General features: G+C 39.5%; 2 protein-coding genes across 14 annotated transcripts in view; one reads left to right on the top strand and one right to left on the bottom strand.

The window, feature by feature from the left end:
* Positions 1 to 646: 646 nt before the first annotated feature.
* slc5a8 (solute carrier family 5 member 8) lies at positions 647 to 7,059 on the top strand. The gene is made up of 17 exons (XM_008401275.2): positions 647 to 1,130; positions 1,208 to 1,327; positions 2,243 to 2,308; positions 2,411 to 2,462; positions 2,569 to 2,636; positions 3,125 to 3,163; positions 3,495 to 3,610; positions 4,194 to 4,334; positions 4,415 to 4,544; positions 4,631 to 4,719; positions 4,837 to 4,946; positions 5,035 to 5,102; positions 5,200 to 5,286; positions 5,443 to 5,654; positions 5,741 to 5,841; positions 5,925 to 6,013; positions 6,086 to 7,059. The coding sequence occupies exons 1-17, from the start codon at positions 900 to 902 to the stop codon at positions 6,200 to 6,202; spliced, it is 1,836 nt and encodes a 611-aa protein (XP_008399497.1). The 5' UTR covers positions 647 to 899; the 3' UTR covers positions 6,203 to 7,059.
* Positions 7,060 to 9,343: 2,284 nt separating this feature from the next.
* Positions 9,344 to 16,028, bottom strand: part of lrmp (lymphoid-restricted membrane protein) — a 34,862-nt gene continuing 28,177 nt past the window's right edge. For 4 of the 13 annotated variants that reach the window (XM_008401256.2, XM_008401258.2, XM_017302781.1 and 1 more), the window contains exons 31-40: positions 15,571 to 15,705; positions 15,326 to 15,473; positions 15,191 to 15,228; positions 15,038 to 15,097; positions 14,117 to 14,178; positions 13,798 to 13,896; positions 12,372 to 12,551; positions 11,693 to 11,719; positions 11,169 to 11,320; positions 9,344 to 10,358 (exon numbers count right to left, since the gene is read on the bottom strand). In XM_008401256.2, coding sequence (XP_008399478.1) covers positions 10,216 to 10,358; positions 11,169 to 11,320; positions 11,693 to 11,719; positions 12,372 to 12,551; positions 13,798 to 13,896; positions 14,117 to 14,178; positions 15,038 to 15,097; positions 15,191 to 15,228; positions 15,326 to 15,473; positions 15,571 to 15,705 — 1,044 coding nt within the window. In that variant the 3' untranslated portion in view covers positions 9,344 to 10,215. The remainder of the gene's footprint in view (positions 10,359 to 11,168; positions 11,321 to 11,692; positions 11,720 to 12,371; positions 12,552 to 13,797; positions 13,897 to 14,116; positions 14,179 to 15,037; positions 15,098 to 15,190; positions 15,229 to 15,325; positions 15,474 to 15,570; positions 15,706 to 16,028) is intronic. The other 9 variants (XM_017302786.1, XM_017302780.1, XM_017302784.1 and 6 more) reach the window with 9 other exon arrangements.

Raw genomic sequence — 16,028 nt, 5'->3', positions numbered from 1 at the left:
CAAGGAATAATAGAAGTTTCGGCTCTGAATAGCACACCTTTGTTTATTGAATTTTTTTATAAATTGTGTTCAGATTGAAAAGTCACACATGAACCATACAAAATCATATTTGCACTTACATTTTTTTTTTTTTATCATTAAAAAAATTCCAGTTACTGGAAATAGCGTGTTTTGCACTAATTAATCTTGATTCCGGACGCACATGCTTAATCAAGTTTTTTTTTTCCTTGCACATTCCAAAAATATCATTCATAAACGTATCTTAAGAAATCTTAAGTTTACTCAACCGCCTAGCTGAGTCGTCTGACCTCCTTATCAGCTGCTATGGGAACACCGCGGTCTGCTACACGGGATAAGACATTACAATGCAGCATCTTTCAGCAGAAAACACATCGAAAATAGCGCAAATGACACAAAAAGTGTCATTTTGTCATTGCTTGTGGGAGAAAAAATACATAAAAAAATTAACGCAGGTAATTTTTTCGTGTGAAAATATTTGAACTTTGATTTTTTTGATATCGCAAATATTTCTTGACCTGTTGGCTACACAATGAGCTCTCTCTCTCTTTCTCTCTCTCTCTCTCACACACACACACACACACACACACACACACACACGCACACACACACACACACACACACACACACACACACACACCTTTACTCATGCTCACACACTCGCTCACATAAAAGGTTTCGGTCTGTGGTCCTGCTCTCAGCTCAGTGTTGAGTGAGCAGGTGATGTGCCGCCAGGACTTCCATTTATCCACAGAGGGACTGCCTGTTTCTCAATAATAATAATTGAAAGAAAAAACACAGGGGAGGAATTGAGTTGCTTTCTAAGCAGATTGTTTACACACACAAAAAAAAAAAAGAAAAGAAAAGAAATAAAGAAAAGAATGTCAGGGATCTCTGTAGCCGGTTCCTTTGCTGTAGCAGACTATGTGGTTTTTGCGGTCATGCTGCTGGTGTCCGCCGCCGTCGGGGTCTACTTCGCCTGGACCGACAGGAGACAGCGCAGCGCCGGGGACTTCCTGACGGGGGGCCGCAGGCTGACCGCCCTGCCCGTCTCCATGTCCCTGTCTGCCAGCTTCATGTCGGCCATCACAGTGCTGGGGAACCCAGCCGAGGTGAGACAGGTGGGACGGACGTGTTCAGAAACGAGCTTCGTCCTTCGCCGTCCTAACAGGTTCCAACTCGTGCGCAGGTGTACCGCTACGGAGCCAGCATCGCGTTTTACGCCGTCTCCTACGTCTTCACAATGGTGATAACCTCCGAGGTCTTCCTGCCGGTCTTCTACAAGCTGAGCATCACGAGCACGTATGAGGTCAGAGTGGTTTCAACTTGTGGTGTTTTGTCGTTTTTTGTCACCCGTGTGGCTCGCTCGTGTTCCTGGCGTGCTTAAGTGACACGTTTAAAGGCCTTACAGGAATTCAATTATCCAAAAAAAAAAAAAAATGTTTGTCACGGTATTTCTTATTCAACTTAGAGTCTACTGTAAGGGAAAGGTGTTTTATGATTAAGAAAAAAACACATCTTATAAATGTTAGCTTACTAGAACAAGGTTCAGAACCAAATGGAAATTGTGTTTTTATGTTTTCAGAATATAATATAGAATTTAATCAAATTATGGGAAAGATTTAAGCTGTTTTTATGACATTTTGTCTTCCAAATTAATAAAAAAAAAACCCATTTAACTAGGGGCACTATGTGATTTATTAGGAGAGTGGTGTATCATAAATGAAGAATATAGTTGTTGTAAAAGTTTCTCTAAGTTTCGATTGTTCACAAATTTTGCTTCTTTTTTTAAGTTTGTCTAAGTTTAAGATGTCATAATACAACGAAGCACTGTTTTTCAGAAGTACAATTATAGTTTTGTTCGTCTCAAACTGCATTTTGCAGACAAATATTTTGGGTTTTGATCTAATCATGCATGTTAATGTCTGATTTTTCAAGTTCCCAGTCGGAATAACAACAACAAAAAAGGGAGGAGACAGGGGGAAGCTCAGTGGAGCCCACGATGTCACTCTGCCTGTTCCATTTGGAACATTTGATCATTTTCACCATTAGAGCCTGTTTTATACTTATATAAATCTCATTATTTGTCAAGGTTATGACAGAGGGGGGAAAAAAAGAAGAAAAAAAAAACTTTGGATGAACTAAAACAACTGCAATCCCTGGAAGGATGAATGTTGGGATGTTGAAGTCATATTTTCTTTCTTTTGGGCCTGTTTCCATCTAGTACCTGGAGCTGCGTTTCAACAGAGCGACCCGTCTGATGGGAACCATGCTCTTCATTGTTCAGACAGTGAGTGTTGGGCCAGTGAGCACGTAATTACAGCTCACTCTGGGTAAAAGCACAAACCTGTCTCCTGCTGCCGGGGGATTTTTGTTGTTGTTGTTGTTACAGATTCTTTATACTGGAATTGTCATCTACGCTCCGGCTCTCGCTTTGAACCAAGGTATGCGGTTAGATTCATGAGTTGTTCTTAGCCCTTCTTGGCTTTGTCCAGATGACTGACCGCGGTTTCATAAGCTTTCTCTCTCTCTCTCTGTCTCCTGCTGCAGTGACTGGTTTGGATCTGTGGGGCGCTGTAATTTCAACGGGAGTGGTCTGTACTTTTTACTGTACAATGGTGAGCATTGAAACATGCAAGTTAATGTAAAAAAAAAAAAAAAAATGTCGAACGTCACAAAAGTCAAATTATGGCCATTATAGACAGAAAAAGAAGACTACGTTTCTGGAGAATAAAAAGATATTAATCTCAGAAATGATCTAGAATGAACAAGGAAATTTATAAATTTGAAAAGTGGAAAATGTGCTAAAAAGACTCATTCGTTTTTAAGAAAGTTCTGAGTTTCAAAAAGTCGAAAATGTGAGACTGACATTTTTGAGAATTTTTGTCTTTGGAAACTCAGAAATTTCCACGTTTTTTCTCGACATTTCTGAGTTTTTCTCTCAACTTTTCAAAGTGAGAAATGTTCCTGTTTTTTCTGCTAAATTTTTTCGATTTTTCTTTTTTTGGCTGAAATTCACTCCTCCTTCTTTTCTATCTACATTAGACCTAATGCGTCTTCATCCACAGCTAATTTACAAATTTGCTTGTGCTTTCCATTGGTGCAGGGCGGCTTAAAGGCAGTGGTGTGGACTGATGTAATTCAGGTAGGAATTTTTCAAGGAAAACATTTTTGTTTTTACACCCCGCTAAAATAATATAAGACACATAAAGAAGTAACCTGACTACATATAGAACAACGTGTCATATTGTTTGCTGGTTTTGCTTGTACCACAACTCTTGGACAAAGACTTAAACTTCCAATTGCTTTTGTCTTGATACTTTTCCATAAGGTCGGATTAATGAACAGCAGAATGTTTTGCTACTTTGTGATTGCCAATCAAGTATAATCGTAATAAAATACACCAAAGTAATGCAACAAAAAGGGCATAAATGTATTTGTGAGGCAATGTATAACAGGTCATTTTCTCCCTTTAGCTTGGTGTCATGCTTGCGGGTTTCCTCACTGTCATCATCCGGTCTGTAGTCTTACAAGGCGGATTCATCAACATCATCTCTGACTCACAGCAGGGAGGAAGACTAAATCTTCTGGAGTGAGTATGGCAGACTACCAAATTCAGAGACTGGCCACCTCAACTGGGTTTGTGTATAAACTTCAAGAGTTCAGCGTCTTTGCTGGATTCCTTCAGCGAAGACGAAATCTTTACTAGAAGCTTCCTTTATACACCTATAATGTGAGTTTTGCTGACTTTGTGGGAATAAACCACACAGTTTAAAAATATTGACTGACTAGGTGTGTAGTTGAGGTTTTCTGGTTTTACATGAGGATCATTCACCGACCTGGTTGCAGAAAGGGTGTTTACCGACTCATCTCTAGACGCCTTTTCATTCACGTAGCCGCTTATCAGCAGCAGAGTCCCGAGATCCTGCACCAGAAAACCTAAGGACCCACTCACACTACGACATATTCAGACGCTAAACAGATCAATGATTTTTGATAAACGTTTGTACTTATGAAACCTGAATAAAAATATCAACTGACATATTCACAAATTATTTGTCCTGATTCAGCACCCGAGAGATTAGAAAACACAGTTAATAAAAAGTTCATGACAATTAACAAACTATAAATTTCAGGAACGTCCGAAGTAATCTCCTCCCTACTTTTCCCATCAGCTTTGATCCAAACCCGCTGAGGAGACACACGTTTTGGACTCTGTCTATCGGAGGGGCATTCATTTGGCTCAGCATCTATGGGATCAACCAGGCACAGGTTCAAAGATACATCGCCTGCAAGAGCATGACTCAAGCCCGACTGTAAGTTCTGCTCTCCAAAGGCACAAGTTCATCGGAGCGGGTCATTAGAGCTTTTCATCTGATGTTTCTCTTTGTTCTAGTGCCTTGTTCATCAACTTGTTGGGGCTTTGGTCCATTTTACTGAGCTCAGTGTTCGCAGGAATGTGTCTGTTCTCAGTCTATAAAAGTTGTGACCCCTGGACCACTGGACTCATTTCTGCTCCTGATCAGGTACGGGTTCATCAATGCATGAACCGATTTCTTTGTGTATGTGTGTGAAGTCTCCAATGACGATGGATCTTTTGATGACACCCTAGCTGATGCCATATTTAGTGATGGACATCTTGGGCGGCTATCCTGGCCTTCCTGGACTGTTTGTTGCGGCAACTTACAGCGGATCTCTGAGGTTCATAGCTATCTTTGAAAGCTCAGATATACACAGATTTCTTTTCTTGTGTTCACTACAGCCTCTTTCTTGGAGTTTGTCTTCCATGTCTTATATGTTATGTGTTTGCATCCTCAGCACTGTGTCTTCCAGCATCAATGCACTTGCCGCAGTGACAGTTGAGGACATCATAAGACCGTACACCAACTTTTCGGAAAAGCGCCTGACCTGGATATCAAAGGGAATGAGTAAGTGGATAATTGCTACTAATAAAACAAGTTGGGAGTTTAAAACTTTGATCGCCGACATGAAAGGATTTACCATTGTTGTCTGCAGGTTTTTTCTATGGGATTTTATGCATTGGAATGGCTGGACTAGCCTCTTTTATGGGAGGAATCTTGCAGGTAGCAATCTGCCCAAGCAGTTTTCATTGGTTTAATTATGCCAAGACATGTGTCATGGTTTATAATAAGAACAATTTGCTTGATATGTTTTAAACAGGCAGCCGTCAGTATTTTTGGGATCATTGGTGGCCCTTTGCTTGGCTTGTTCACGCTGGGGATTCTATGTCCACTGGCCAACTCTAAAGTAAGTCTGGTTTCATGTAGATGTAGCCTTTTGGTATTACAGTTCTAGTAAACCATTGGTCTGAAGTCATTTTTTAAAATGATGTAATCTTAGATTTCTTGTGGTTTCTGTACGTCATTGGTTTCTGAAAGGCTGCCCTATTGTTCTGTCTTCCAGGGAGCTTTATCAGGTCTTTTGTCAGGCATGGCGTTATCTCTTTGGGTGGGCATTGGAGCTCAGATATACCCTCCGTCCAATGCCTTGAGTCAACCTCTACCTCTATCCACTGAGGGATGCAATTTCACTACGGCCCATGGCTCGAATTTTACCTCCAGCACTTTACCAATCCAGAACTTCACATCAGTGGCCCCAGTCCACCATGGTGACAAGTAGGTGTTTGAAAATATTGGTCTCTGACTCTCCAGTTTGGCTTAACTTACTTTCATAACACTTACGTGAAATGTTCTCTCACCAGGTCCGTGCTGACCGACTTGTACTCTCTGTCCTATCTGTACTTCAGTCCATTGGGAACCATCACAGCAATCGGCGTAGGACTGGTCGTCAGCGTCTTGACAGGCAAATTGATCTTTCTCTTAAGTCAACTTTTATCTCTTACCGAGACTTTGTGATGCTCATTTGTCTGTTTTTGTGCGTTCAAGGAGGTTGCAAACTCAAAGTGGAGCCGAGGCTTATCTTAAAGAAGGAGGACACAACCATTTACCATTTCATCAAAATGTTTACAGGCAGAGTGAGTACTGCTGCACAGAGAAAAATTACACCCACGCTCTTATGAGATACTGAACTTCTGCATCCTGTTTAGATCAAGCGACGAAGTGGACATCTGGACCTGAAGAAGGACAGAGAGATGGCGTTTGGCAATGCTAATCCCGCTTTTAGCGATTTTGAGCTGGACCTTGCAAAAAGCGGACTTTCTTGATGAAATGAAACCAATGTTTGGTCAACAATTTGGAGCGTTTAATTATTTTTGTCCAGTCTCATTAAAAGGAATGCCAGTAAAGAATGAGAGAATATATAGGATCGGTAGTAACTGTAATTATATTTGCTGAAAGCCTTGGTTTCTGGGGTTCTTTTGTACAATTGAGAAGGCTTATACCTGCCGTTTGTACAAAATGTACACAATTCTAGCATTGTTTCACAGACTGGCCAAAGTGTTACAGCTTAGATAGTTATTGCCAAAGTAGTGCGTGTTTGAGAGAAATCATACCCATTCCTCAGCATGCTTACTCGGTGTACCTGTCAGGAATGCTTTGATAACATACAAAAATACTCTGCTGGACAGCTTGTTTCATTCTAGTGCCATTCAGAGTAGGTTCTGTGCACAACAAGGACTTCTGGTGACATTAGGAGATTGTCTGAATGAACAGTTTCATGTTGATTGTGAGCAGACACACTGGGGAAATAAAAGAAAGACCTGCCAAGGAACTGGGCAGGTTACACATAAACTTCCTTGCTTGTTTCTAGGTCTTGGTGATCTGTCTAGAATGATCATGTCACCTGTTGCTCCCCGTCATAAAGTGACAGACCAGTTTGTCTTTCTTTACCCCAATGAAACCGTCTGCCGGATATGTTTTTGTGATTCAAGACATTTCCACTCTAAATGTTATGTAATTTGATGATTGTGCAATGACTGAGTATTCCATAAAGGTTTGAGAAACCCAGAACATCCTTGCTCCCTTTATAGGTTTTACCTAATTCATTGATGAACGCGAAAGAACAACCAGCTCTCCAACAGCAGGAGAGTACAGGTGAGTTTTATAACAACCCCAATTTGGGGTTGACCTTTGGCCTTAGATCAAGTGGATATCTCTATCCAGATGATATTCGTTTCCTCATAATCCTGTCTATTTTGTGAAGTACCCAAATCCTTCCTGCATCAAAACACTCCACTGGTTTATCTTAAATAACTGACATATTTATAGAGAGAAATCTCAATTTAAATATCCTTGGTACCTGGATAGTGGCCTCTAAGCCAATATTTTTTTTTGTCCTCCACTTTCACACACGAATAGTCCTTTCATTCAAGAACTGAGGTAGGGGCTGAGAGCGCAGAGAATAGGTAAATGGCGCCATCTACTGGAGGATAACGACTTTGCAACAACCAAATGTTTTTAAAAAAATGGATGGAACTTATTTACATGCCATAAATAAGAATTAGATGCGACAAACACCATAACATGCTTGTTTTATGTAGGTAGCACTTTGATCCGTTGCTACTTCTAGACAAAATATTTTGGAATAAAATTTTACTCCAAAAGACATTTGTTTTTGTTGCACGTCTCAATCCAATTATCCACCCAGTAACTTCTTCCCTCAACTTAGATTTGTTCTCAAACATAAACTCTCCCCAAATCCTTGACTTTATTTTGTTTTTTCTAAAAGTTTTTAGTTTAATTTGGGTTGTTACCCAAATGTCATAATTAAACCTGGTTGTGTATTTGGGAGAAATCAGAAATAATTCAAAATTCAATTTAAGCCAAATCCCAGGCTAACCCATCCTTTCCCAAAAAAGTCCACAAATAGGAAAATTAAAAACAAATCTCCAAAACAAACTTAAAAAAATCTGATGACAACTGCTGATCTTCAACAAATATGTCAACCCCCCCCGCCTTTTTTAAATTTTTTTTTAAGAACCACAAGTTGCATCAGGATTTAATTGCGTGGCTCAGTGTTTACAGCTCGTTTGTCATCAGAGTGCAAAGAAGGAACTGCGGAATAAATTCGGCTACATTAGAACATTTTAAACTAAGATTTCTTCCCCCCTTTCAAAGCCATGTTTCAGGACCCCACCACAGAAACATGTCCAGATGTTCCTCTTTACACTTGCTTGTTGCTTCTCGTGGACCTTGTGGAATGTCGAATGGGACATTCAGAGCTCTTCAGCACACCAACACTGCATCACTAAATTGTGCTCATGCAAATTATTACCAGCAACACGTCTGGTTCAGTTTAGTAACTTCTGCTTTGGTGCTACAATTATCTGCCGTTTATATCGACATGAGGGGGAAAAGGGATATCCTTTTTCAAATAGGGAAGCGCATTAAAAAGCTGGCTCCATGTTGAAAATTATTGGCGTGTTGGTCAATACACTGCCCTGTAAAAGTATTCATGCTCCTTGAGCTTTTCCACCTGAAGTAGACCAAAACAAAGAAGTGCATCATTGTGAAACAACGAACAAATTTGTGCTAGAAACACAACAGGTCAGGGATAAAGTTGTTGAGATGTTTAGTTATAAAAAAAAACTTCATAAGATATGAACATCTTACAAAGCACAGCTTAAACCCATCAACTGAATATGGCAACAATACCCAGAAATGGCCAAAAAAGGGCAAAGAGATAATTTTTCAGAGAAGAGCAACCTTGAGGTCCATAACTGGAGGAGCTGCATGGACACAGCTCAGAAAGAGAATCTGTCCACAGGAAAACAGTCAGTCATGCACTGGGTAAAGGCGGCTTTTATGGAAGAGTTGTGAGAAAACTAAGAAGTCTGCCAATAAGTTTGCCACGAGCTCTAGAGAGGACAAAGAAAGCATGGTGTTCTGGTTTGATGAGACCAAAATGTACTTTTTGTTCCTATAGTCAAAACTCCGTGGCATTAAATAACCACCGCACACCATCCTGGCCACAGCACTGCTTCAGTTGCTGCAGTGGTGAGCAGTGCAGTTGTGTCGCTTTAGTTGGAGCAGGGAAGATAGTTAAGATTAACTTTGAAAAAAAAACAAAACTATAAAATCTACAAAATATACATTTGGGAGATTGAATTTAAATGAAAACCACCATTTTGAGATTTTTGTTTGTAAAAACATATCACCTTCCTTCACACTTGTGGACAAATTTGCATCAGTCATGTAAAATCCAGATAAAATCCGTTGAAGAATTTTGTTGCCATGCGACAAGGGACAGCAGTTTGCATGGCGTTAATACTACTGCATGGTATTTCAGCTGGGAGGAAAGAAGAGATATTAAAATAGACCAAAACAACCGAAGTAGCACATTATTAATTCCATAATCCAGGTGTGCGAGCGTCTTTGAGGATGGATTAAATTTACGCTGGGATGCATTTTGTTGCAGAATAGGCTACTTTATTTGTGCAAAGATCCATGCATCCTCTTTGGGACATACAAAAGTGTATTCAATTAAAAACTGTGGGAGCCACAGAAAGAAATTGAGAAAAAACAAATTAAGTTGGTGTTCAAACTTAAAAAGGAAAAAGAAGAAAAAAACGTTTGTCTTAATCAATAACAATTACAATATCAGTATGTACCTGGTGATGTTTAGCTTTGAAGTAAGGTCTCCTCTCAAAGCTAATAATCGTATACATTTCAAACAAAATAAACTCATAGCCAGTGTTTGTAGACTTCAGCTTATATGAACAATATAGCTAAGTCAACTGTTATGTTCTGTTACCAGAAAGTTAAATAAAAAAACTATTAAAACATTTGTAGTTTTCTTAACTTTAAGCAAATGAAATGTGCTTCAACACACTTGTGCCATCATTCCTCAGTGTGACATAATTGGTCAGCGCTATGCCAGCTCTTTTTGACACATCATGATTTAACTGAATGCGTTAACGTCATGATCAGCCGTTTCCAGCAGTACTGATCAAAACCTTCATGTTTTCAGGTTGTCTAGTGGTAAAAACACTAGTCAGCACAACCTCTCCTGTAAACACAGAGACGAGCAGAAACAGACTAAATTAGCAAACATGATCAGATACATAAAAAAAAAAAAAAATCTATAGAGTTGACCCTCCTCCCAGCCTCAAGGCCTGGCCTGTACTGTTAATGATTCAGGAAGATTCAGGCACCAGTAAATGTCCCAACAGTCTCTGCTCAGGAGTGGCAAACTGTCCGTCGTCGCCAGGCTGGTGCGAGGAGACGTACTGCAGAGAGGTTGAGAGGCTCAAGAACCACCTGCCTCACGGTACACCGTCTACACAGGTGGCTGTCCGTTATGCCGGAGCCCAGTGTAAGGCCACAGGAGCTGCTGGATGGTCATCCAAGAGTCTCCTGTCCCCACCGGCGCTGCGTCGACTGCTGGCTGCGTCACCAAACTGAACAGGAGTGCAAGAAGGCCTGCAGGTAGCACAAAGTGGGAGGTAAGGCTTTGGAGGGGAAGACGCATTTTATATTTCAGGATAGGCATTTTAGCCCATTAATGTATAAGGTTGACGAACAGATGAAAAACACAGTAAAAACTTGGGAGTTTAAGGAGATTCAAAGGAAGAAATGCACTAAAATTCCTTCAGGTAGGTTAAAGTGACTTATTTTGGCAAACACAAAAACACAGCAGTCATCAAGCTCTTTAATTACAACTAAGAATAAACAGTTTTCCTGGGACAGCAAGTTGTTTCTCCACCATTAGAACATTGAGCAGCTGCTACATGAGCATGACTGGTTCTGATTGGTTGTTTCTGACCGGGAGCTGTGAATTTCTTCAAAGGGCAGCAGTAGCTCAGAGAGAAGGCGAAAAAGCTTGATTTTTTTTTTTTCACAAATTGTCTCGTATCAAATTGTCGTGACATAGTAACAGTTTTAACAAATAAGTTAGAGGACATTTTTTCATAAAGTTACATTCCCCAGCTTTAAAGGAGTCGGGGAGAGCAGAGTTTAATTCAAGTTGGTCATGTGAAAAGCAGCATCACAAAATTTCAAGTTGCCTGAAAGGTTGAACTGCTTGCACATCAAAGTGTTTTTATTACATCCAGATATATAAAACCCTAGAATAAAAAAAGGATGTCCTATATGCTCATATCTGATTGCTTGTGGTGGAACAAAAGAAAATAGAAACTACATATTGTGGCCAGAAAATTGGTTTCTTCTTCTGCTCATTTCACCCTCTAATAAGACATGTATATAACTTTTAGTAGAAGCAGACATGTTTACCTGCCAACACCACCACAATAGCCAACCACAGCCAGAGCCCTCTGTTTCCTCTGGCCACTGCTGCGGCCGAGGCCTTGGAACTGGTCAGGTTTTGGGAAACGAACTGAGGAATTCCTGGATCTGTAGTTGTGGGGCTGGACGAAGGACTTGGACTGAAGGAGCAAGAAAGAAATGTTAGTCAATGATCACCTGAAGCTAGTCTATGAAGGATGGTTAACCAGAGAGGAAACTGTAAAGCAAGTGAGTCAACTTAACAAAAATGAATCGGGATGGAGGTAAAGTCACCACAAGATGTTTCAGGAAACATCCCTTTCATTTATGGTAAATTGTGCGATGAACAACAAGCAGTAAATTAAATTAAATCTGAAGTTAGATCTGATGTTGGAAGCCACCAGTTTTGCCGTTTTAAAGATAGACAAGCATTTATATCATAATGAACAGAATGCAAAAGCTGTGCAAAGCTCTAAAGTGGTCTGATTGGTAAGTGGGTTGGAGAAGAAACTTGACAGACGCTCTGCACTTACAGCATGACAAACAGTTCATCCTGACTCCTGAGTTATTTGTAAGGAAGAAAAGAAATGACAGATAAAAAAAAAAGCTCATTATTTGCTTGCGTGCACAGGATAGACACTTGCCCCCACAGTAGATTAGGTTCAACCACAAAAAAACAACAAAACAGCTTGCACAGAAATTGTTAAAACACATGAATGAATTTAATATTAAGGACAGAAAAAGGTTGGCGAGGTTTAACATGGAATAGATGCTTTACAAAAACAGTCTGAGCTCCAGCCTCATGCAGAAGTCACAAGTCAACTCATTTGTCACATTCATCTCAACTCAAAAAAGTAAAGTAAAGTTAACAGAAAGCTGCAGAAAGTAAAGAAGTTGGCCCAACTTTATCCCATTAAAAGAAACAGTTTCATCACTTAGGAGGTTCCTCAAGTTCCTTTCAACTTTAAGACAAATTTATGAAGATCTTTTTTTTTGCCAAATTATTGCGATTTCAGGTAACGACTCAGGCAAACTGCTGGTGAAGCAATAAGCATCTGCTGTCAACATGATAGTTGTGCATAAAATAACTTATTTGAGCTGGCAGTCATTACTCTATTGGTGGTTTGCATTTATTAAACAAAGGCCACCACAGGTGAGGACCACAGGAACCTCACTGAAGCCAAGTGATCAACTCTTTCACTGTGCTTTTACATTTGGCTCGCAGACAGTAGTGCTGCAGGAAGCTGCTGATGTTCTTTTGGTTTCACTAACGTCTTCTGGGGCAGAAGGAGAGAGGCGAGTTTCTCAGTGAGGCTGGGCCTCCTCCTTTCCTCCACCACCGCCTCCTTCGGCTCGTCGTCCGACTGGCAGTCTGCGCTGCTGCAGGACGGCCTGTGGGCATGCACGGGCATGCGTTCACAAAGAAACGGTGTTCAGAACAGTGAGGCTACAAAACCACAACGTTTGGTGAGCAGACAGTTGTCATGCATGTAAAGCACCAAAGAAAAAAAAAAAGCACCAAAAAAAAAAAAGCTGGTAAAACTGGTAAGATAGACACCAAGTTACATTTCTTTTAAAAAACAAGAATAAAGACAATTTACATTTTAGCAAAAATATGAATGCATTTCAAGTCAAGCAAATTACAACGGTTTGAAAAATGTTTATATCCCTTGAACTTTACAAAATTATCGTTAGTATTCAGCAAATTCTTTGCAAAAATCCATTTCACTGACATTACAGCAAACTGAGCCATTTACTTTGTCTCAAAGATTTTGATCATTTTTGCAAAACATCAGTAAACAATTTTAAAATCTTGACGCAGATTGTCTAATTGGATTTAAATCAGAACTTTGGGCCACTGAAACATACGGTTTGATTGAAATGATTGAAACTCTGGCTGAGTTTTTTTTTATTAAAAAACTCAGCCTTGATATTAACATATTAACTGATGTTAATATCAAGTAACTATATTAACATCAGTTGTTATAAAAACTTGTATAAATGTTTTCTTCGTTTTCTTCCACATGCTTGATGTGTCACTTCTCATTGCATCAAACGTCAAATGGATGCAGGGAAGTTTATGAAGTTATAAAGTGACAAAATATGAGAAAAATTCAAGGGGTATTAACATTTGTAAAAGGCGATGTGGACGTTTCAAAACCAGAGCATTAAACCATAAAGCAATTTCACACCTTTACATACATCAAATAGTAATTTTGGTAAACAAATATTGGACAGCGTATTGGATGGTGTCATCAACCAATTAAGACCCGTCTCTGTGCACAAAACAGCAGCTCAGGTCTTAGTGGGTTTGCAGCAGCAGCACAGACCATTAAAACAGCCGATTTCCACAGACACTTCCTCATGCAAAGGACTTCATGCATAAAAGATGGCTGTCATGCGGTTTAGTGTCATTGCTGGGGTTTTTTCTGTGTTTCTGATCAACTTCAGTTTTTTTTTTGTTCAACTATTTGGCCTGCACACTCAAAATGAAAACACCCTTCCTCATCCTCTCAGAAAATAAAAAAAGCCGATCTCATCGTGTTTCTTAGCTAAAAGCTAACATCCATCTTTATGCATGAGGGTTTGCTTTGAAAACACCGAGGTGACACAGCCAGAGCGACGTCCATCTCCTTACCCCTTGGTCATGTCAGGGGGGTCTTCGGTGTCAACCCAGGCCGCAGAGCTAACAAACCGTTTTAGCGGCGGCCGTGCCATGCTCTTCCCTGGCACATTCCTGGAAACCATCGTTATCACATAGGGGCATAATAAAAACAACCCTCCAAGTAACAGTACACCGTGGAGACGTGGAGAAGAGTAAAACCGCCAATAACAAAAGGAACGGACAACTGAAGAAGTCCACTTTGAATCAATGCAATGACATTTTCCTCAATATTTACTCAGTGTTTTCCATAATGCATGGAGAGTAGTTTTTTTTTTTTTTTTTTACTACTTACCATGGGGATCTTCTGGTTAACCTCTCTACTTCACTCTCTGGGCCATCTTGACCCATTCTGGACTGTAACAGAAAAAAACAAAACTTTTGTCTTAAACAAATTAGAACAATGATCATCATAACTGTTAAAATAGGTCCAATTTTCCAAACCGCTTCACGAGGACAAGATTGTGTTTTGCATGTGTTTGTAGTTTAACCACAAATTAACCAGACAACCTTTATATTTGGGTTCTTGTTTGTTAAAAGTGTTCCCCAGATTCAAGCCACCTCCTAAATTATGACGCCACATCTGATCTTATTCTGAAAACGGTCATGAGTCAAAATATGTTGCAAAGATATTCACATCCTCTTTTCTTTTTTCATTTCATCACACAACAAACTGCACTTCCTTTTATCTATTTATTTATTTTTATTTTTTTTTGCAATTTTCTGTGATGGAACACAACTATGTATTCCAAAAGTGAAATTGAGAAAAGTGACAGTTTTCAAACAATTTAAGAAATAAAAATCTGAAATGTGTGTATTCCACATATCATCCTTTTATGGTCGAGAGGTAAGCAAAAAGCCAGTGTTTGCTTCTGACTTGGAATGTTTTTTTAATCTTACTTTTTTTTTTTTTACAAATAAAAATTTTTTTTCTTTTGCTTCTCGATTATCCTTTGCTGTGTGTTGATGTGTCACATATGACGAGTAAAAACTATATTCAAGTGTGTAGTTGTGCTATGACAAAATGTGGAAAGGTTTTTGATAGTAGACATGTTTTGGAAACATTAACTAAATATGTGTTAGACAATGTTCCTCAGCATAATCTAAGTTTTTGCTGAACTTGTTTTATATTTGTTTGAATCTCATCCATCTTTGAGAAATTAACACCCAGGAAGATGAATCTAAGTGTATATTACTGACATGTAGTGATTCTTACCATGTCAAAGTGAAAGGCTCCAACAGGACCCCCCATGCTGACTCTTCTGGATCTTTCCTGCTTTGAAAAGAAAAAAACAAAACTCATCAGAGCCAGGAAAAAAAAAAAGAAATCACACTTAATTCTAGTCATTCAGATCCACACGTAACAAACCATGTATTTAGATGGCGGCTTCTTGCCACGGAAATCATCTGTCATAAAAAAAAAAAAAAAAAAAAAAACATTTAAAAATTGGTTAAAAGGGTAAGAAAGTTAATTTGAAAAGTTTTATTTGCGAGGCTCCAAAACCTTTTTGTGTTTGTGAGCCGAACGATCTCTCACTCTGCATGTGCGCCTCTCTCAGCTCGAGGAGCTCAGCGTGTTCTTTCGTGTACGTCCTCCTCAGGTTCTCAACGTGCTGGATCATCACCTCCACCGCTTTACCAATACGATTCTCCTGTCGTCCAGACAAAGTGGCAGTTTTTGTCAATGTCAGAAATAAAATGGAAACAAAAAGAAAAATTCTAGTGTTGCTGCAGGCGTTTTCATCTGACCTGGTGAATAGCTCCAAGCATTTCAGAGCGACTGGACACTCTGGTCATGGACTGGATGAGAATATCCAAGTTTTTCTGGAGCCTCTGGATGATCTCCATCGACTGGCTGTCATCTTCACACAAAGGAGTGAGAGCCTAGGAGGGAAAAGTGAGGTGAAATGAAAATAGGACATAAATGCAAATGCATTTAGCAGAAGATTCAGCAATTCACATCGCCAAACAACTCCACATTCCCACTAGATATCGTCAAGCCATCAGCAGTATTTCATCTTTTTTTTTTAATATATATTTTTAAGGGCCAGAAATACCACAAATCAGCTGATTTAGAAGATTAAATTAATTCAACATTCATTTAAGCTTCTGGAAATAATCCAACGTTTGGCTCAGTTGTACTGAAACAGGGGAAGAGAAAACATGCAGGGTAACTATTCTCTAAGAAGTGAAGAGTTAAAGGTTCA

This window comes from Poecilia reticulata, linkage group LG23 (assembly GCF_000633615.1).
Source record: "Poecilia reticulata strain Guanapo linkage group LG23, Guppy_female_1.0+MT, whole genome shotgun sequence".
Lineage (NCBI taxonomy): Eukaryota > Metazoa > Chordata > Actinopteri > Cyprinodontiformes > Poeciliidae > Poecilia > Poecilia reticulata.
This window is presented reverse-complemented; position numbering and strand designations above follow the sequence as displayed.

Coding starts and splice junctions, on each gene's coding strand:
- slc5a8 (XM_008401275.2), top strand. CDS start 900: ATGTCAGGGATCTCTGTAGCCGGTTCCTTTGCTGTAGCAGACTATGTG. Junction 1,328..2,242: donor GCATCACGAGCACGTATGAG/GTCAGAGTGGTT, acceptor GTTTCCATCTAG/TACCTGGAGCTGCGTTTCAA. Junction 2,309..2,410: donor TGCTCTTCATTGTTCAGACA/GTGAGTGTTGGG, acceptor TTGTTGTTACAG/ATTCTTTATACTGGAATTGT.